Source organism: Pan troglodytes, chromosome 3, assembly GCF_028858775.2.
Source record: "Pan troglodytes isolate AG18354 chromosome 3, NHGRI_mPanTro3-v2.0_pri, whole genome shotgun sequence".
NCBI lineage: Eukaryota > Metazoa > Chordata > Mammalia > Primates > Hominidae > Pan > Pan troglodytes.
The window spans coordinates 103,518,928-103,540,929 of record NC_072401.2 but is presented as its reverse complement, the minus strand read 5'-3'; the positions used below and the strand labels follow the sequence as shown (position 1 = coordinate 103,540,929).

Here is a 22,002-nt window from a genome sequence, read left to right as displayed (position 1 = left end):
CTCTAGGTCCTCTCAGCTGAAAGAGTTAAAGAAATATACATACTTGTACATACAACTATATTTCCATATTTATCTCTCTGTAATTATTTGTTATACTTTTACTTCCAATTCCAGTGCAATACCATAACATTCATTCTAGCCCTTCTTCTTTCCTTAATTATAACTGATTTCTCAGACAATAAAAAACCTGGCTCTCATTATCCATAATACATTTTTTTTGCTTATATTCCATTTTGCCTCTTGTATCTGCCTTGTCCTCATTTACTGAATAAGTAAAATATTAACAAAGTTCTAAAAGTGAGAATTGTACAAAGAGGTATACTCAGAGGAGTGTGGAATTTTATTTTTTGAGTCAATTTTGGCAAGTTTTGTTTTTCAAGTAATTTGTCCTTTTTGGTCTAAGTTGTTAAATGTATTGGCAGAAAGTTAACTACATATTTTCTTAGTATCTTTTTTTTTTTTTGAGATGGAGTCTTGCTGTGTTGCCCAGGCTGGAGTGCAGTGGAGAAATCTTGGCTCACTGCAACCTCCACCTCCTAGGTTCAAGCAATTCTCCAGCCTCAGCCTCCAGAATAGCTGGGATTACAGGTGCATGCCACCACGCCTCGCTAATTTTTTGTATTTTTATAAGAGACAGGGTTTCACCATGTTGGCCAGGCTGGTCTTGAACTCTTGACCTCAGGTGATCCACCTGCCTCAGCCTCCCAAAGTGCTGGGATCACAGGCGTGAGCCACCATACCCGGCCAGAGCCACTGTGCCTGGCCCTTAGTATGTTTTTAATGTCTGTAGGATCTGTTGTAGTAACCCAATTTAATTCCTAATTTAGGTATCTTGTTGTCTTTTTTTTTTCCTTGATCATTCTTCCCATGGGCTTATCAAATTTATTTATGTTTTCAAACAACTTACTTTTGATTTTATTTTCTTGTTTATCTCTTTCCTTTTTTACTGATTTCTGATCTTAATTATTTCTCTCCTCTTACCTCTTTTTGAAGGTTTGCTTTTCATTTTCTATTTTTCTAAAGTGGAAACTTAAATCATTGACTTAAAGCTTTTTGTTATTTTCTAGTATAATATTTATAGTAATACATTTCCCTTTAGTTAGAACTGTTAACTACATACTTGTTTCACCTGCATTTCACAAATTTTGATATTTTTTCATTATTATTCAGGTTGAAATACTTTCTTATGATTTCTTATTTGACCCTCATGTTATTTTGAATGTTGTGTTTAATTCCTATTTATATTGGGAGATGTTCTAGATATATAATTCTTAATTGATTTCTAAATTACTTCTGTTGTGGTAAGAGAATATAAGATTCTAAAAGACTGAAATCTTTTACAGAATATACTCTGAAGATTTCAGTCTTTAGAAATTTACTGAAACTTTTTTGATCATCTAGCCTATGTTTCATCTTGGTGAACCTCCATGTATACCTTTAATAAATATGTATTGTGACTTAAAAATTTTTTTTGTGTAAATGTCAATTGGGTCAAGTTAGCTGATAGTGTTGTTTAGGTCTTCTGTATCTTTAATGATTTTTGTCTATTTATTCTATTAATTAGTAAGAAAGAAGTGAAAACATCTCTGAGTGCTGTCAGATTTTGCTTCAGGAGTTTTAGTAAAATTCATATATATAATATAAAATTATTTTATATAACGCAGATATTTAGAATCGCTCTTTCTAGTGAACTGCCTTTTTATCTGTACGTAATATCCTTATCTTTTGTAATACTCTCTATTTTGAAATTTATCTTGTCTTATATTGATATAGCCATGCCAGCTTTCTTATGCTTATGTTTACTATTGTCATAGGAACCTTTTACCATACTTTACTTTCAAACTATCTATCTGTGTTTTATATCTAAAATATATGTCTTTTAGACAGCATAAGGTTGGATATTGCTTTTGTTTCCAGTCTGAAAATGTCTGCTTTTTAAAAGAAGCATTTAATTCAGTCACCTTTAATATAATTATGACATGGCTTAGTTAAATACTACCATCTTGTTCTTGGTTCTTCACTTTTCCATTTTTTTATGTTCCTCTTTTTCTACTTTCCTGCTTTATTTTTGGTGAATCAAATAGTTTTTTAATAATCTATTTTATTTCCTCTATAGGTTTCCTAAATATAGTTCTTTTTATCTATTTTTTTTAACTGATTTCTTTCTGTTTTTAAAATAAAACATGAATCTTTAACTTAGATTTTGAGACAGTAGTATACCCCTTAGTACTTCATGCCTTATAGTTGACACATCATACTTCTTACTTTACCCTCTCCTCTTCCTACTTTGTAACTGAATCTTTACACTTTACCACATAACAATTTTGGAAACATATAATTCTATTTATCTGCCTCCACTGTCCTTTGCATGATTGCTTTCATATTTCCTTCTTCATATTATATAACTTCTAACTTAAGTTTTATTATTTTTGCTTTAAACAATTGTCTTTGAAGTAATTTATGAGAAAAAGGAAAACATAATATTTTATATCTACCTGCTTTGTATAATTTCAGTATTCTTTTTCCCACAGATTCCCTCAGTGAGAATCTGAGTTTGTTAATATCCCTTCACCTTGTATGATATTTTAAAGCATTTATTCTACTGTAATTTTGCTATGAATTATCTCATTTCATTTATCTTAAATGTCTTTATTTTATCACGTTTTTGAGGTATATTTCCTCTGGATTTAGAATTCTAAATTTTTTAGGACTTTAAAGATGTTATTGGCTGGTCGCAGTGGCTCACGCCTGTAATCCCAGCACTTTGGGAGGCCGAGGCGGGCGGATCACGAGGTCAGGAGATCGAGACCATCCTGGCTAACATGGTGAAACCCCGTATCTACTAAAAAATAGAAAAAATTAGCCGGGCGTAGTGGCGGGTGCCTGTAGTCCCAGCTACTTGGGGGGCTGAGGCAGGAGAATGGCGTGATCCCAGGAGGCGGAGCTTGCAGTGGGCCGAGATCGTGCCACTGCACTCCAGCCTGGGCGACAGAGCCAGACTCTGTCTTGAGAAAAAAAAAAAAAAAAAAAAAAAAAAGATGTTATTTTATTGTCTTTAATCCTCCATTGTTTCTGCTAATAAATTATTGAATTTTTTTTTTCCTTTATATGTAACGTGTAAGTTTTCTCTGGCTGCTTTCAAGAATTTCTTTTTACCTTGGCTTAAAGTAGCTTGAAAATAAATTGCCTAGAAGTCCTTCTTTTAACAGTTATGCTAATTTTGGTTTTTAAAAGTTTTTTCCAGCAATATGCAAGTGATTTGCATTAAATTTGGCAAGTTTTTGGTCATCATTTTTTAAAAAATGTTTTGGCTCTTTTCACTCTTTTCTCCTTTTGGGTTCTAATTACATGCATTTTAGAATGCATTATATTGTCCTAAATGTTGCTGGGACTCTGTTCATTTTCAAAGTCTTTTTATCGCTCTGAAAATCAAATTGGATAATTTCTATTGGTCTGTCTTAATTTTGTTTACTAACTCTTAATTTGTCATCTCCAATTTGATAATAAGTTCATCTGATTAATTTTTATTTATTTTATTGTACTTTTACTTTCTATACTTTCTACTTGGTTCTTTTATATAGTTTCATTTTTTTTTCTGCTGAGATTCCCTATTTATTCTCTCCTTTAAACCACATTTTTCACTAATTCAGTGTTTATAAGAGGTCCTTTAAAGTCTGTTTGCTAAGATCAACAACATCCAACATCTCAGGTTCCGTCTATAGTTTCTTTTTCTTCATTAAGATTACAGTTTCCTGTATCTTTGTATGTCTTCTTTTTTTAATTGAACACTGGACATTATAGATAATGTGTTGTATATTCTGGATTCTAGAATATTATTCTGATGACAGTATGTTCTCGTTTTAGTAGGCAGCTCAATTACTGTCAAGAACTTGTATAGACTTAATTTTATTCTTTTTCACCATGGGCTTTTTGTGATAGAAAGCCCAGGGTGTTTTCTTCTTAAGGCCCTGAGTTTGTAGATTCAGTCAGCCTAAAAACTCTGTCTCCCAGATAGATCTTGTTGGGGCTTGATTTGAGATTTTGTTAGGGCATGTCTAGAGTAGATCTTACTCTAAATCATAGTTCTTACTCATTACATTTTTTGGGTGTCACAGCAGAATGTCAGGTATTTTATGGAGGTGTTAAGATCTCCCTAATTTGACAGGGCCAGAACTTAAACACTCCCAGGCTGGCTTTTCCTCAACTCTGCTCAACCTCTAGTGTCTCTCTTTTGCTTTCAATGCCCTAGAAGTTGCTGTCTTGCATGCTTTGACTGTTTTGCTTTACACATGTACAGCTCATCTCTCAGCCACAGACTTGTGGAATCCTTCCCATGGACCTCTTAGGCTACCTCTCTACACAGCCACCTGCTCTCAGAGACCCACCACACATATTCTAGCAGCTTCAGCTGCCCTGAACTAAGATCTCTGTCTTCTCAGTTCAACAGAACTTCTTTGTTTTGCTCAGAGTGTAGTCAGGAAATATTCCTCTGGCAGAGACCTGGGCCATAATGAGACCCACCTCAGGAGTACTGCTTGTCTCTAGAATTATTCATAGTCTTTGGCTACCTACTGTCTGCCTCCTAATATCACTTGCTTCATATATTTGCCTAGTAATAGTGTCCTGTGCAATAGAAAGATTTGTGTAGTATTATTTATTCCAGTGCGGCTGAAAGGAGAACTAATTGATTCATAATTAAGGCACTGATAATTAAGAGCATTGATTTTGAATTAAACAGAATGGCTTCTCACTTAATATGTGTCCTTTAACTTTTCAGTTTCTCAGGGCCTCAGTTTCCTTATTTATAAATTGGAAATATTGCCCACCTCATAGAGTTATTGTAAGAAACAATAATGTATAGGTGATAATAAATGTTAGCTTTTTAATGCTCCTTGGTAAAATTATTTATATAACTTGTAATTTTATAAATCATTAAAATTTTAATCTTACTCATATTAGAATGGAGGTGTCTGTAAGATGGCCCTGTCTTTATGACCTTAATTATTTTAGAAAGTATATTTGTGTTTTAGAAAACATTTTAAAGTGCTTAAGAATTCTCTCTAGAAAAAAAGATAACTGTATAATATGAAGAGAAATGAATTTCAACACGAAGGACTAGCTAAAAGCTATGCAATATTAATGAAAATGGAAGAGATGGAAGCTTTCACACTCTTTTAGTGGCTGCTAGTTTTTAATTATCTGTGCAGGGGGAGAGTCTTGGGGAAACAGTGGTCAGCTAGTGATAACGTAATTTATTTTTAATTTTGGAATGTGTTGTTTATTTTAGCAAAAGTTTTACCTTCTTAATAATGTTTGATTGGCTTAGTATCCCCTCCCCTAACCTCCACTGCCAAAGCAACTTTCAATTATTAGAAATTTTAAAATGATACACATGTTGACAATTGTGAGAATTCACTGTATTAATATTTTAACTTATTAAAAAGCATGTCTCTTTAATCATTTCATTTCTTTTTTTTTTTTTTGAGATGGAGTCTTGCTCTGTCACCCAGGCTGGCGTGTAATGCTGTGATCTTGGCTCACTGCAATCTCTGTGCCTTCCGGGGGGGTTCTCCTGCCTCAGCATCCCAAGTAGCTGGGATTACAGGCATGCACCATCATGGCCGGCTAATTTTTATATTTTTAGTAGAGATGGGGTTTCACCATTTGGCAGGCTGGTCTTGAACGCCTATCCTCAAGTGATCCATCCGCCTCGGCCTCCCAAAGTGCTGGGATTACAGGTGTGGGCCATCACACCTGGCCTTGATTTCTTATATAATGGATCATTAAAAAATTGAGCAGAGTTGTCCTATTTGCAACTTACATAGACATCAAAAGAAAGAGAGTAACAAGCATTTATTATATTTATAACATATAAAATACTTATCATATTCTCTGGTTCATTATGAACTTTCATTATGAACCAGAGAATATGATAAGTATTTTATATGTTAACTTACACAAGCACCCTCAGATGCATATATAATTATAGATGCATATTTTGCAGACAAGGAATGTGACTACCAGAGATTAAGACCCTCTCCAGGTTAGACAGCTGGGAATTGTTGAGGTTTAGATTTGAACTCAGGCCCAATCATCTCCACAGTCCCTGAATTTTCAACGTAATCACTCTATTATTTTTGAATAGCAGGCGAATCTTACTTACTATAGACATTTTCTTCTTCTGGCCTTTTCCCAATAATGCAGTCTCGTAGTTGCCGTAATTTCTCCTTAATGTGGAAACAACCAGGACATAGTTATGATTTTCAAATTTTTATGGATCAAGATGAAAACATCAACTACTATTAGCAATACCAATCCTGCTACTTGATATTAATTTGCTACTTATGATGTCTCAATTGCCATCTTGATACTTTCCACGTTATCTTACTTAATTCTCATAGCTTAATGAAGAGGATGTAAAATGTCATCATTCCATTTTGTAGATATGGAAACTGAGGTACAGAGAGGTACAGTAACTTTCCCAAATCATAGTTATAAGTGGTAGAGTCAAGATTGGATCCTAGAGTGCAATTCTTTGGGAAGTTGTTTCGCCAACCCAATTCTTGTGGGGTCTGTATTGGCTATTTGGTGTCCAAAAGCAGAAGGGCTACATAGTGATGGTTTGCTGCTGCCTGAGCCCATCTCAGGCTCTGTATGGCACATTCCTTCCCAGTGTTCTAATTCTAAAAATCAGAGACTTAAAAGCAGATGAACATAACAGGATTCCTCTTCTTAGCACATCTGTGATCTTTCTTTGATTTCCAAATATTGAACATGATCTTTTTAAGCAAAATGTAAAACAAGCTAACATTTAATAATCTTGTTTTAGAACAGAACTTAAGAATAGCACTCTTTCCTCAGGATTTTCCTGGAAACCTAGAAACCACTTTTCCTATTTAATTGTTTCCATTGCCTTACAGATCTCTCCTACCAGTGGTGCCAAACTCTTCTTCTTACTCTGTGACTGTGAGTAAGAGTGAGGAGAGTGAAGGGCAAGGTTTTCCCTTCTCCACCATTTCATCTTCAACGCCAGGGATTCTACATGATTCTTAGTTATTCTGGAAACCAGCTTCCCCTATTAACTCCATGTTTGTGCCATTTTTTTCTTAGTTTCCTAGATTAATTCCTTCATCAATAATAATATGACTTCAGTTACCTCTGATAACTTCGTTTATATTCATAGGATACAAACACTTTTCCAAGCTGCAAGAAAAATATTGAAAAGTACATAGGAATGCATATTTGTTTGCACGTGTGTGTGTTGAGGAAACAGGAGGAATATTCATCTTTTTGTTGTTTGGATTTTGGCCCAGTCCCTTATGTTAAGGACTGACTGATTCCTCTGACAGAATTCAGACGAAGTCGTTAAACTTTGTTGCTTATGGAAAGTAATCTTAGTATCTGTTGGCCTTTATTTAAAAAATAATTTTTTAAAATAAGCATGAACAATATTCATTATCCCATTATAACCTTATTATTAGGTGAGTCAGATCAGTCTCACCTAATAGTGAGTATGAAGCACCTTAAATTCTTCCTAAAACAAGATTAAATTTAAATATACAAACAAAATAGAAACAACCAGGGTTTAATGAAACAACTAGTGAAATAATTTCCAAAATGATATTTAGGTTGGATAACTCTAAATGGAAAATGTTATTATTTAAGGGTCTTAGGAGGATGAAATACAATTGACTTACTTCAACAAAATCTATAAAATCTAACTTGCTAGGAAAGTGATTTGTAGGTCTGCACCTAAACACACGTGTATTGGTGATGACATTGACTTGATTGAGAAGCAATGTTGTAATTCTGATCATGAACAATGAAGAGTTGCAGAACTCTACAATCAGTATTCTTTAGCATTTATTTGGCAACATAACTGCCTTCGCTTAGTGTCACAAAATCTGGATGAGGTTCAGCCACCAACCCACAACCATAACTGCCCTTAGAGACAGGTGGTTTCTAACAAGGCATGATCTCAGATGTACTGGGAAAGTCCCCTGGCCCATCTACTATATTGTTTGAAATTTCTCTATTTTGATTCTTTTTTATTGTTTAAAAATGTTTTCCTAAGCATCGTCTTTTAAATAAAAATTATCTCCTGGGAAAGTTACAATATTAAGCTATTATCAATTATTTATACTTTGGCCTAAATTTGCTTATTAAATGTGTTTAATCAAACAGCTATCTAGAACTGGGTTCTGAAGCAATGGGATTTCTGTGATAAGAAGAAAAAAATTGTTAAAATATTTTGGAGTGAAAGATGGAATATGGGAATATGACCGTGTTATCTCTCACTAAGGAATGTCAAGGGGTGTGTGTGGTATATTTTGTTTTCATTCTCATCTCAGAATCATGTCCTCCAATCCCATCTCAGGAGGTAAGTTATATTTACAGAAGATGAGCTTATTTTAACTTAATATGTGAACATATATATGTAAATGTGTGTATGTGTACATATATAAAAATAAATGTTTAAGGAGAAAGAAGATAAAAACTTATTGCATTTTATTTAGGACTGTTGCTTAGTGTGATTTTAATCATTGTCTCACTCCCCTTTCCTTTTAAGCCTGGCATACATAATACACCCTTCAGTGTAAAGATGCTTTACCTTAATTTCAGCAACAAGATTCAAAAAACACTCACTCTACTAAAGACAGGTATTATAAGCTGATTAGGTGTTAGCTTTGGTATACTGGGTTAGAGGATTGACTTCACCAATGGCTGGTGAACATAACATCTGGATATTTTCAAACATTATTTGATTTCTTGAAGTATCTTCCTTAGTGGCTAGTTAAAAATGAAAGAACAGTTACCTGTATTCCTCATGAAAATTAAACATTAACAAACTAGGGGGCTCCACAAGTGAGGGAATGTCCCAGAAAACACTGGGCCAATATTACCTGCTGAATCATTTCCAGGCCACTTTTTCCCATCTGCCAGTGTTTAAATTTCTCCAGAGCTTCATCCATAGACATTTTCCCATTCTTGACTTTCTCCTGCAGGAGGATGAGTTCTTCCTGACCATCAGTTAGACAGCCCCTGAGAGTAGAAAAAGCTGGACTCTCTATCCGAGCTCTGTCTAAAATACAAGGGGAGGGTGCATTAACAGAAAGTCCAGGTGTAGACAACTGGGAACAAAAGCACTCTACAAATAAGCCATTGGAGTAGCTTCTTCTTAACTCTCTATGAGCAGTTAAAGAATAAACCAGCACACTTTTAATGAGTTTCTTTCTAAGGATGGAGGTGCCTGGAAACTAGTCTTATGGGTGAAAAAAAAGTGTCTCATTACTGAGGCACAGAAAAGGACAAGGAGAGAAAGGGCAGTAGCAAAAGTTATATACTTCGCTAGTTGACGGCAGTGCCAATTTTGTCTTCTGTTTCTGAGGATTATCAGAGATCATGTGCACAAAATACTTAGCATAGTGCCTGCCACACAGTAAGCTAAATAAATGTTAACATTAATATTAACAATAAATATCTTTAGAATAAACAGTCTTTCTATCTTTGGGAAAGGAGATGTTAACCAACATCCAAATGTCACAAAAGGCTTAGGATCATTTGAAAATTTATTTCTGGAAGATTTTAAATAAATAATCGGTCATTTTGTAGTGAAATGCTTCCTTTTCAAAAGAGTTTATTTTGGAGCATGCTATGTATTATTTGCTCAGCACAAAAGGAATTTGTGGCCTGGCTTGAGGCACAGTGGTAGCAAACTGGCAGACCATGGGTGAACTCAGTGTTTCCCTTGTCTGCTATGGTGTTTAAAGACATAAATAGGCCTGCATGACTTTAAGGATGCTATGTGCTCTCTAGGTTACTGCAATCCTTGCCACACATTAGAGTTCCTGGATGACAACACATGTCTGCTACCTGCCTGGCTGCTGGAACTCATTTGAGTTTGTACCTTCTCATTTACATATTTCCATTAAGTGCAACATACTTTTTGTATTATTTCAGGAGGGGTAGGTAACACATCTTAATATACTATCAAATCTAAATATGCTCACAGAGTCTGAAAGGAGAGAATAGCCAGTCCTACCTAACTGTATACCAGTGAGCTATCCCTGGAGGGATATGCCCATTTCTGGGACTGCCTCTTCAAGAAAGAAACAGATGAATTTGACTATCCAGACGATATTAACAAGGATTTGGGAAATGGGGAGGACATTCAAATTCTACAGTAATAAGAATTTGTTGATATAACTAGGATTGATTGTTCTGGAAAAGAGGTTTCAAGTATTTGATAGCAAATGTTATATGTCTGAAGAGGACTTGAGCCTTGGGATTGTTCTGGAATGACCTGTAGTGTTCCTCTCAGTTTTGAGAAGGACTGTAACAGTGACTCTTGGAACAGGGACATGGAGAGGGTTTCTTTCCAAAAAGATTCACGTGCACAGAAAATTTCTCTGTGGCCAATAATTCTGATTCCCACGGGGGCTTGCTTTCTTTCTTTCTTTCTTTCTTTCTTTCTTTCTTTCTTTCTTTCTTTCTTTCTTTCTTTTTCTTTCTTTCTTCTTTCTTTCTTTCTTTTCTTTATTTTTATTATTATTATTTTTTTTACTTTTTCCCTTCTCACCATTTCCATTCAACACAGAGGCTTTCTTGACTTGTCTTTTCTCTTCAGAATCTATTTTTACATAAATCTGCTTTTACCTTTTTTTTTAAGAGTAAAGAGATTAAAGCATTTGTCTTGATAAATTAGGATTAGCATGAGAAGCTGCAAAGAAAAATGATTTAGGCACTTTACTACCTTTTATTCTAAGGGTATACAAGTCAAACCAAAACATGCAACCTGTAATTTTTGGTAGGGTTTACAAGATTTCTTTATTGCATTTAGATAAGAATTTGATGGGTAAAAAGAAGTAATGAAAGGTTTTCTGTCTTCCTAATTTTGTATTTTTTTTTAGTTTACCTTCAGAAGAGTTAGTATGAATTTAATATAATTTTCATTAAAAAGCATTTGTCAGACAGCTAACTGTATGTATGGTAGACTCTTGTCTTTTAGTGTAAAAGCTTTAAGGTAAACTACAGTTTTTAAAATTAATTCCTTTTAAATAAATTTCTCTTTACAAGTATTTACATTTGATCAAATATTGGTCATATAAACATCAGCCAACCCATTGTATTGATTATATAAATCTACAGATTAGGTAAGAATGTAAATTGGGCTTTTCATTAAAATTATTTACTAGGCGACTGGCTGGAAGGACTTTATTGAAAATTTGAAAGAAAACAACTTGACTGCCCAACAAAAAGTAATTAAAATAGAAAATATTTACTTAATAAAAATCACATAGTCATTTAAAAAATAAAGATTGTGGCAACATAGAAAGTGCTTATTATATTATAACAAGTACAAAAGCAGGATACAAAATTATATACACGTTAAAATTTTAACAATATCAAAGTTGTATATATAACAAAGCATGAAAATAAATTTTAAAATATATGTTAATCTATTGTGATGCCATATTACATATGTAATTATTTTCTTATGATCTCTAACTTTCTATAATAATACTATATTGCTTTTACAATATAAAAAATTTCTGCCACTTTATAATTAGGCTTTCCCATGGAATGCATACCATTTCAATCCATGCCAGATATACCATGCTGTAAAGTACTATGTCATACTATAAGTAAGTATCATGTGATGTCACACCATACTGTACCATCATACCAAATTAGTTTATGGCACTTGGAAAGAACTTTTCAGTAATAGGACTTAAATAACTAGGGTCCAGGTGCAGTGGCTGACACCTGTAATCCCGGTACTTTGGGAGGCCGATGCAGGTGGATTGGTTGAGCCAAGGAGTTCCAGACCAGCCTGGGTAACATGGAGAGATCCCATCTCTACAAAAATTAGCCTGTAGTCCCAGCTACTCGGGAGGCTGAGGTGGGAGGATTGCTTGAGCCTGGAAGATCAAGGCTGCAGTGAGCTGAGATCGCCACTGAATTCCAGCCTAGGTGACAGAGCAGACCCTCGCTTAAGAAAAAAAAAAGAGAGAGAGAGAAAGCGAGAGAGAGAGAAATAGAGAAACAGGGAGAGAGAAAGAGAGAGAGAGAGCAAGAGAGAGAGAGCAAGAGAGAGAGAGAGTGAGAACTAGTGACAAAGATTTAAAGCTTAAGTTATTTTTTGTTATTTAATTTGGGACTTGGTAGGTATATAAGCTCAGGTCCATTAGGAGATGCTTGGTCTATCGATTTATTTGTAAGTTCCAAGTAAGGCCTCTGCATCCCCTTAGCTTTAGGGTTGCATATATTCTTTGAGATTTGTTTGTTTGTTTTGTTTCATTTTGTTTTTGTTTTTGTTTTGAGGCAGTCTCCTTCTGTCTCCCTGGCTGGAGTGCAGCGGCGTGATCTCGGCTCACTGCAATCTCCGTCTCCTGAGTTCAAGTGGTTCTCCTGTCTCAGCCTCTTGAGTAGCGGGATTACAGGCGTGCGCCACCATAACTGGCTAGTTTTTGTATTTTTAGTAAAGATGGGGTCTCGCAATATTGGCCAGGCTGGTCTCGAACTCCTGGCCTCAAGTGATCTGCCTGCCTTGGCCTCCCAAAGTGCTGGGATTACAGGTGTGAGCCACCACACCTGGTATTTGATGTTTTATTTTAATGATTGTGATTTTAGAACATGATTTTTTTCCCCCACCACTTAGAAAATACAGAAGAGTACTGAAAACTGAAATAACTGCCACTCATTATTATACTCTTCAGAAACAGGTATCGTAAACGTCTTGGTGGTCCTTTTTAAGTATCCATTTCTTTCCTTTTTTCTGAATTAGGGTTATACTGACATAGTTCCTGCTCTTTTCTCTTAGTCATGTAGCCTAAGAATCTTTCCATGACATTAAATATTCTTTGAAAAATGGTTTTTAATGGGAGCATTATATTCCAAAGTTTGTATATTCAATAAAGTATTTAATCATTCTCTTACTAAGGGATTTTTTATTGTTTCCATTTTTCTCCACAATTATATGTTGTTGGAGCTTCTAAGTCTTTTATGTGAATCACTGGCTGCATTATTTATTTGGTTGGCATAGACTCATAAAAATATAATTTTTGAGTATGATCACTTTTAAAGCTATTGATGTATACTTAGTGTCAATCTCCTTTCCTGGAATGTGTTGTCATGTACAGTCTCACCAGTAGGATGAGGAAGTGTTTGTACTGTTTCACTTTTGATAGCATTTTGCATTATTCAATTCAAATAAGTACACAAGCTTTATAATAATTTTATAATCTAAACCTTTCTCTCATTGCCAGTGATTCTTGTGTCATTATAACACTGAGTGCTGTAGCTTAAAGCATTGAGTAAGTAACAGACTTTAATATCACATATGGCCACTAGTCCTGCCCTAATCTTTTTTTTTCCCAAGTGATTACCTTTCAATTCTTCTTAATTATCTTCTCTATCAATTTAGAAACATTCTTTCAAACTGTCATCTCTCTCCCTAAAGGAAAAGTAAATTATCAAAATGACTGGGATTCCCTTACATGTATAAGTTATTATAGAAAGAGTTGAGAGGATTTAATTTCCTGTTAGGAAAATAGCATTATTCTATCTTTTTAATAGGTACTTTTTGTGTATGTTTTGAATTTACAGTGAATAATTTCTTTTCTTTCATGATGTCGCCAAACTAATATTTCTGGTATATAAAAAAGTGAATTATGTATTAATTATATCCAGCTAGTTAAAATAATTTTTAAGAGTCTTATAGTTGATGTTTTCAGGTTTTCTGGCATGTACGTATATCATCTAAAAATAATGGAGAAAATATCTCCTTCCCAATAATTACACGTTTTATTTTAGATGCATGTTATTGCAGTTGCTAGAAACTTCCAGGATAATGGTAAGTAAAAATATTAATAGTAGGCATCCTTATCTTTTTTCTATCCCTAACACGAACACCTCTACTTCTGAACTAATAAGAAATTTCTGATAATGTTGAGAAATTATTGTCTTTCTATTTTATAAGATTTTTTAAAAATTATGAATAGTTGAATGATAATTTTGTCTTTTTCATCAACTGAAATCATGTTTTTTAAAATAAAATAACTAGTACATTAATAGTTCTACTCCATGAGATGGTTCATATAATATAAAAATTCTCTTATTTGAATTTGAAATAACTCACTGGCAAAACTTATCCTGGTTAACTATTGAGTTAAAAATGTATACAAACATTCCTTGGTCATTAGTCTAGTGATATTTTTACGTTTTATTCATCACTTGACATAATTTTATTAATGAGTTTTTCCTTGGTATTTTCGGGGATGTATCTTTTTAAAGCAGAACATAGTTTTATTTTGGCTTGAAGAAGTTAAAAATATACCACTCTGGCACATCAACTATTTAAATTGAAAAAAAGCAGGTGCAAGAAAGATGATTCTGACCTTTCAGTTGTTTCCCAAAAGCAGAAGACTAAATTCCCACAGTAAAGACACTCACTCTATACAAGAAGGAAAAGCAATATCCTTATCTTCACAGAGGAGAAGTTGAGACTAAAAGAATTCTGTACAGACCTTGGTAGAATAACTCTTATCTTTTAAGCCTCCCCATTTTCACAGTTTACTATTCTTGTCTAATTCAGTAGCTAAGTAACCGACTAACTGCTTCTTTGAGTCTTTATTTTCTTTGAGGGCTCCAGTGCCATGTGAAACTATTATGCTTTTCTCTTGTTAATCTATTTTACATCAATTTAATTCTCAGTCCTGGCTGGTATCCTAAGAAGATAGAGGTGGAGTTTTTCTGCCGCTACAGTCTTTTGTCCACATTTCAGTCTGTATCTTTTTATGAGGGAGATTGTATAACATGGTATTTGGAGCCAGGTAGATGAGAGCTCAAAGCTCCTTCTCATTCCATTTTTGTAAACTCCAGTTTCTTTGTCTATAAAATGAAGGTAAATAATCCCCTTCTAACAGAGTTGTTGCAAGAGTTAAAGGAGCTAATACATGTAATGTGCTTTGTCGTGTTTCAGGCTTCTGTTAAAGCTCAGGAAACTTGTAGTGAGAGTTGTTAATATGATTACGTGAATAGTACAGAAGGTGATTACAAGTTTGGCCTTCAGAGTATAACAGAATTGAGTTCAAATTTCACCTCTACCATTTCTTAGCTCTGTGTCCTTGTTACAAAGAATCAATCCATTTTAAAAAGGGAAATAATATCTCATATCTTTGAGGTTTTAATGAACTATCGTTATGCAGATGATTAACACAGCACCATTTGTCCTCAATGACTGTTACTGCTCTGTGAGAATGTTTTAACTGATATGAATTTATTGTGATGACTGCTGTTATACATAATCTTGTTTTGTATGCGGTTATAAAGACTTACATATATATGTATTTGTATATACATATATGAAGGAATTTGAAAGTAGTGGTTACTTTTTAAAATTTCAGATTTTTTATCTTTTTTTATTAATAAAGTAATGAATGAAAAAACATTTTTTTCTAGTTCCTAAGTATTTTTATATTATTTGGTCATTGTAACCAGATTATTGCTACTAAATTAGCAATAATTATGTTACATTACATATTTTTCTTTATCACCAATATTTTACATTCATGTCTTATAAATAAATTTACAATAATTATTTGTTTACTTCAGTAATTTTAATAATGTAATTTCTTTTTAAGCTTTTTATTTTGTTTGTTTAATTCCTCATTAGTTAGAATATGTTTTGGTTAATACTTTCATAATGACAGAATGGCTATCTTCTCTAAAATTTTGGATATCCAAAAATTATTATATTTATTTGCTTCTTACATGAGCAAAATAGCTGACTAAATATAAACTTCTTAAGTTGCAGTTTTTTTCTCAAATAAACTTGGTAGTCCATTATCTCAGGTGTCTGTCACACAGATTCTCTAATTTTTTAATGGATTTTGATTTATTTTAGTAGAAAATGTAAGTTAAAGTACTTGCTCAATACTTTTAAGATTGTTTCTTTTTCCTTATAATCAAAAAGATTTGCTAGGGTGCTTTTAAACATGAGCAACTCTCCTTACTTTTTCCTGTCTCATAGTGAGCCCACTCAATCTGCATTATTCATCCTCCAACTTCCCAATTCTCCAAAGATTAGCTTAATAAAGTCATTGATCGTATTTTCTATTCTAGTTTTTAAAAACCTGTCATACTTGAGTTGTATCTCTGTTCTCCACATCTTATTACTGTTTTCGATCTTTCCATGTACTGAGAACAAACCCTTCTTCAATAAGTTCTCTACTTCACTGATTTATTTTCACCTAGTGTGAGTCCCTTTTGTTGTGACCAATGTGGATTTTAATTTGCTGTTGAAACTTTAGCTTCTTAGTTTATTTTATTTTTATCATACTTCCTCTTGTCAATACCTTTTCTTCATGTCACATGTTTAATCTCATTCTGGTATCTCATCTAAAACGTCTTTCACATATTTTGCTTTCATCTCAGCCTAACCTCAAATTTCTGCTGCTATTTCCTCTCCATATTTTCCATTTGTTTATGAGTTCAAACTTTTCTGACATTTTCTTTTTTGGCCCCTGCATTTTGTCACCAACTGCCTAGTACTGAACCTGAAAGTGGGACACTTAAGTTCAAATTAACACATACCACCTTAGAACTTCTGAAAAAGTTAAAATATTTATAAAAAGCTTCATATTTAAGCAGTTATGAATTGTTAGCTGGAAAATGCTCAGTGCTCAGTGCTGTGTGTGTGTGTGTGTGTGTGTGTATTTCCCATTATTTCCATGTTGATAGCTTGGTGCTTTTGATATGATATCTGGCAACCTTACTCATTAAATAAATAAATCATTAACAGAAGTATAATTATTCTGAGTCTTTACAAAAAAAAATTCTCCTTCCCTTCTTCTGGAGTAGTTTTCGTTTATGAACTTTTCATATTACTTGTTTGTTCTCATCTTTAATCCTTCTGGCGCGGTGGCTTATGCCTGTAATCCCAGCACTTTGGGAGGCCGAGGTGGGTGGATCATGAGGTCAAGAGATCCAGACCATCCTGGCCAACATGGTGAAACCCTATCTCTACTAAAAATACAAAAATTAGCTGGTCGTGGTAGCACACGCCTGTAGTCCCAGCTACTCAGGAGGCTGAGGCAGGAGAATCGGATGAACACGGGAGGCGGAGGCTGCAGTGAGCCAAGATCGTGTCACTCTATTCCAGCCTGGCGACAGAGCGAGACTCTGTCTCAAAAAAAAAAAAAAAAAAAAAGAAAGAAAAAGAAAAAAGAAGAAAAAAAGAACACATCTATGGAATCATTGTTCACCAAGGCTTTTGGTGTTTATGTGTCCTTTGGTTCTTTCCTTGTGTTCAGGTCAAATTCCTGGGACTGCAGAAAACTTTAATAGGTGCAGTTCGCAACTCAAGATCCCAGGATTTAGCAGGCTTTTGTCTAATGCAGCTGCCACGATAGAGGTGGGACATGATTCCCTGGCACTATGTATCTAAGTCCATGCATAAATTTCTAACAGACTTCTTGACCTTCCCATCCCTCCATTTTAGAGCTTTACTTTAGAGTCCCAGGACCAGCCAAGTGTAGCATTACCCTCTTACCCCCACTTTCAACTGGAAGGAATATTTTCTGCATGTATATGGAAAGATCAGAGCTGGGACACAGAGCACTTGTAAAAATTAACATTTATGTAGCAGAGAGGTAGCTGGGGTCAGGAGGTAAGGGAGGGATTAAATATCTTTCTACCTTCTATTATGCACAAAGGACTGATTTGTTTCATAGACAGCAGGGGTAGACTGCTGATTTTTAAATTTGTCTCAATTAACTTTTCTCAACCTTAGAATTAATTAGAATTAGTTCTAGATTCCAGTAAGCTTACTTTCCAGTCATTGTTCTCCCTATTATTAAGAATTTCATCTTTTTTGTGTGTGCTTTGATTTCATTTCTGAGAGACAACACTGTGGGTTGCGAACATATTGCTATTTTAGACAAAAACTGAGCTATTACTCAAAATTTTCAAGGTATGACTTTAACAACAACAAAAAACTTTTGTGAGCAATATGACAAATGGAAATGTAAGTATACTGGAAAAGGGAACTGAGGCCATTATTCTTTTATGGAGTACAAATGACCACATTTTGACAATTTTCCCTCTTTTCTGTTTAATATATCCAGTACTGGCAAAAACAGCCTGATGAAAATACCTCAGAGATCAGCATTCTCTTTTCCCCATGTAAGGGTAATATCTTCCCCATTTCTCCAGGTCTCCTGCTTCTAGACAATTTTATTATTTAACATTTATCAAAGTGCTACAGCAATGCACACTTATAGAACACAGAAAGGATATGTTGCCTGACTACCTCTTTCCCATGAGTAGGCACACTCCTGCCCTACAAAAGACCAGCCAATAATGATTTTGTAGTCTGGAGTGAGGAATTGGTGGGCAGGGACTATACTAGGGGTTACAAGCTCATAAGCCTATAGGGGCCATGCAGATAAAATTACTGAGCAAATAAGATTTAGTACCTGCTTATTAAATACATTTGAATAGTTTTCATTAGCAAAAATAAATATGTTCTTTCATTTTTTTTCATAACCTGACTCTCTCTATATCCCTTTACTCACTTTTGATAGAATTATGACTTTAGAGAAATGTGTTCCAAATATAAGGAAACAACACAGAAAGCATGATAACAAATGGTAATAGTCATTTGTTGCAAGTTATACATTTATATAATAGGGAGTGGTTGGAAATTTGAATATTTCAGGAAGCAAGGTCTTAAATGCTGGCAAAAGTTTTAAATTATATTGTGCAGATTATTGCTAAAATATAATTTACTTAGGGGCTAAATTTGACCACATGTGGTCTCTGAAACATAGTTTCTTTTGGTGGGATTTTTTCACATGTTGATTTTGTGATTATTGCTGATTACTATCTCATCTATTCGACTTTTAGTCCATATCTAAGATAGGGCTTGGGCAACCAAAGTTTAAAAGCTCTGCAAATAATTCTTATGCTCATCTAGAGTTGGAAGTGACTGGTATAGGCAGTTGGTTAGGGTGGATGTGCTCCTCCTACCCACAGAAACTTACCCTTCAAAGACACGGTTTTGTTAGCAACAGCCAATCCGTACAGATCTGCAGCAACTTGATTCTTGCCTCTTTGGAGGCAAGAATTCGGCTGAGGGGCATAAGGCACAGGAGAGAGCAAGGCAAGTTTTAGATAGAGTAGTACTGAAAGTTTATTAAAAGGTTTTAGAGCAGGAATGAAAGGAACTAAGGTACACTTGGAAGAGGGCCAAGTGGGCAACTTGAGAGATCCAAGTGCACTGTTCAACACTTGACATGAGGTTTCAAACATTGGTATGGTTATGGGGTTAGTGTCTCTCCTCCCTTGGTTTTTCCTTGGGGTGGGCTATCTGCAAACGCAGTGCCCTGCCAGCATTTGGGAGGAGCTGCGTGTGCAGTATGTTTACTGAAGTTGTGCATATGCTCATTTAGGTGTTTTTCCCTTACCAGTTGAGCGTTCCTAGAGAAAAGTCATATACCAGTTAAACCCTACCGTTTTGCCTCTTAGTGCACATGCTTGTGCCCACTTGCCCAACTCCTGCGATCTTACTGGGAAGCTGCTGATGACCAGCTTCAGGTGTTTTCTGTCTATTAAGAGACTGCCTTTCGCTGGCACTGGCTGTGACCAATTATGGTTTTAAAGAGACAGTTTAACAACTACCTAACCATCACCTGGTGGTCGTCTGACATTCCTGGGTGGGTGGCCCTCTCCTGCCCTGCTCGTGTCTGCCTAGCTGCCTACACTAACCTTTTGCCCTCTAAGAGTGAGAGCAACAACACACCCTTGATAAGGTTCATTTGACTATATGGCTGAGGAGATCTGTGGATGTAATCTATGATTACAGGGAGGCAGCTTGTTAAGAATGCTTGAACCTCATCAGTTGCCACGTGTCATATCCACGGTAAGATGGGAATGATCTTGATATAGATAGAAAAGGCCCCTCTGTACAGTCCAAGATGTGAACAAACTTGACCCTAGACTATATATGATTTTGTAAAACAGGGAAAATTAGCCAGATATTTCCATCTTTGAATAAGGAGCCCTCAAATTCTTTCAACATTTTTGACTTGATCATGTTCACTTAGAAATCTTCTAATGACTAAGTATATTTTATAGAAACTTTATTATCTGGCAGAGACCAAATAATGCAAGCAATCTAGTCACTGGAAAGCCATCTTCCCTTATTATAGGTTTAATGATTGGAATTGGGGGTATGAATCAGTCCTCTGTGAGCTTTGATAACATAAGCCAGACTTCAAAATCCTGATCAATTCCAAACACACTGGCAAATGCAGTTCTCTGGCTGGTAGCATTGAAGAACAAACCTTTGACTGCTCTGTAAAGCTCAATTTTGGGAAGGAGGATGGAAGTGAAGTGGCAGCTTATTCATCTATGATAGCACTCCTTAGTATTTTCTAATTTCAAATCCAAATTGGGAAAATTGACTTTAAAACTGTTTTGATGGAAAATTTTATCTGTGATCCAAAGTCCTCAGCATTTTTCCTTACATTTTTTCAAAATGTGGAAACTGAGTTGAAGAATCTGTTGAGTTTCAATGGAAATGGTGCCAATTAATTATTTTTTTCTTCCTTAGGAAAATTCCTTGACTTAGCAATAATGTAACTTCCTGGCAATCCCTTGCCAGTCTTAAACTTAGTGCACTTGAAATGCTTATACTTTCAATGGGAAAATAGTTGGCTCTCATCATCCCTTTTCCCTCCAGCATATAGAGGAAGAGTTAAATAATAATTCCTTTTTACCTTCTTTAGAGAATGTGTCTAGTCCCTTTAGAAAATCTTGCCTCTGACAAACATTATATAAAAGGCCCTTTTTATTGTTCTACCAAATAAAGAGATTATCACTGCCAAAGTATGTACTGCTTTTCCTAGTACACCATGAAATCCCAGGATATTTGAAGAATATTCATTAATTAGGTAATAAGCAGTTTTCATTGCATAGTATGTTACATGGACTGAATGATCATAATATCTGCAACAGTTTAGAGAAATATGGTTGGATGAAATCAACCTTGTTAGCTATTTAGGTACTTAATTCTTTTATTACTAAGTATTCCAAATTATCTTGTTTTCATGCTAACTGCTGATTTCCCTGCACACTATAGTCATCAGGGAGGTTTTTAAAGAAACATTTGATAAGGATTGATGTTCCCTTAGTCCTTAAAAATAAAACAATATGCTGTTCCCTTCTGGTACATTACTGATGTTCAGGAATAAAGGAATCTAAGGAAACTGCTCTAAGATGACTAATCAAAAATATCATCAATAAGTTGTATTTAAGTATGTACACAGAAAAAATATTACAGACAAAATATGATTAAAATGTTAGTATCTGAGTCCCTACAGAATTTTTAAAAATCTAGAGGTAATTGACCTTGATTATGCAAATTAGGTAACAAGATATGGACAGATAGTAATCAATACAATATTGCATAATTAGGTCCTCGTTTCCCTTTACCACCCTCTCCTCCCCTTTTTCTGTGGGCAGATGCGTACTAATTGTCTATACATGGTAGAATAATGACAGGGCTCTTCTAAGCTTAACAGATACTAGCAGCCCTTCCTTGCATTGCTCTCTGTGGGACAGCCAGGATAATTGATAAGATCAAACATTCCAAGGATCTCTTCATTACACTTGATACTCGTCATTTCTCTTCCTCTCCTGTGGCCTTCTTTGCATTTTCCCTTTAATTCTAACATAATTTAATTAAAAACATGGTAATTGAATAATTTATAAGAAAAACACTTCAGGGATTTTTCTCCCAAAAAGCTCAAAGCATCTCCTCTCTTCATTCTTTCCAAAGCTCTGTGAGGTATGTAGGGGAGGCCAGGTAGAAATAATCTTATCTACTTTGTTTAATTCTTTCGTAGCTGTTCTGATCCTAATTGTACAATGATCTTACATGTAGCTTTGCATTTATTTCTTGAGAGAGCTAAAGGCACAGTGGGAGGATAATAGTAG

At 34.8% G+C, this 22,002-nt stretch overlaps 1 protein-coding gene and 1 long non-coding RNA gene across 8 annotated transcripts in view; one reads left to right on the top strand and one right to left on the bottom strand.

Moving 5' to 3' along the window:
- Positions 1–22,002, bottom strand: part of BANK1 (B cell scaffold protein with ankyrin repeats 1) — a 289,987-nt gene that overhangs the window by 4,921 nt on the left and 263,064 nt on the right. For all 7 annotated transcript variants that reach the window (XM_009447927.4, XM_016951016.3, XM_009447929.3 and 4 more), the window contains 2 exon segments: positions 8,904–9,082; positions 6,164–6,227 (listed from right to left, as the gene is read on the bottom strand). In XM_009447927.4, the coding sequence (XP_009446202.1) occupies positions 6,164–6,227; positions 8,904–9,082 (243 nt within the window).
- Positions 1–22,002, top strand: part of LOC107974355 (uncharacterized) — an 86,358-nt gene that overhangs the window by 44,420 nt on the left and 19,936 nt on the right. The gene's annotated exons all lie outside the window — the stretch shown is intronic.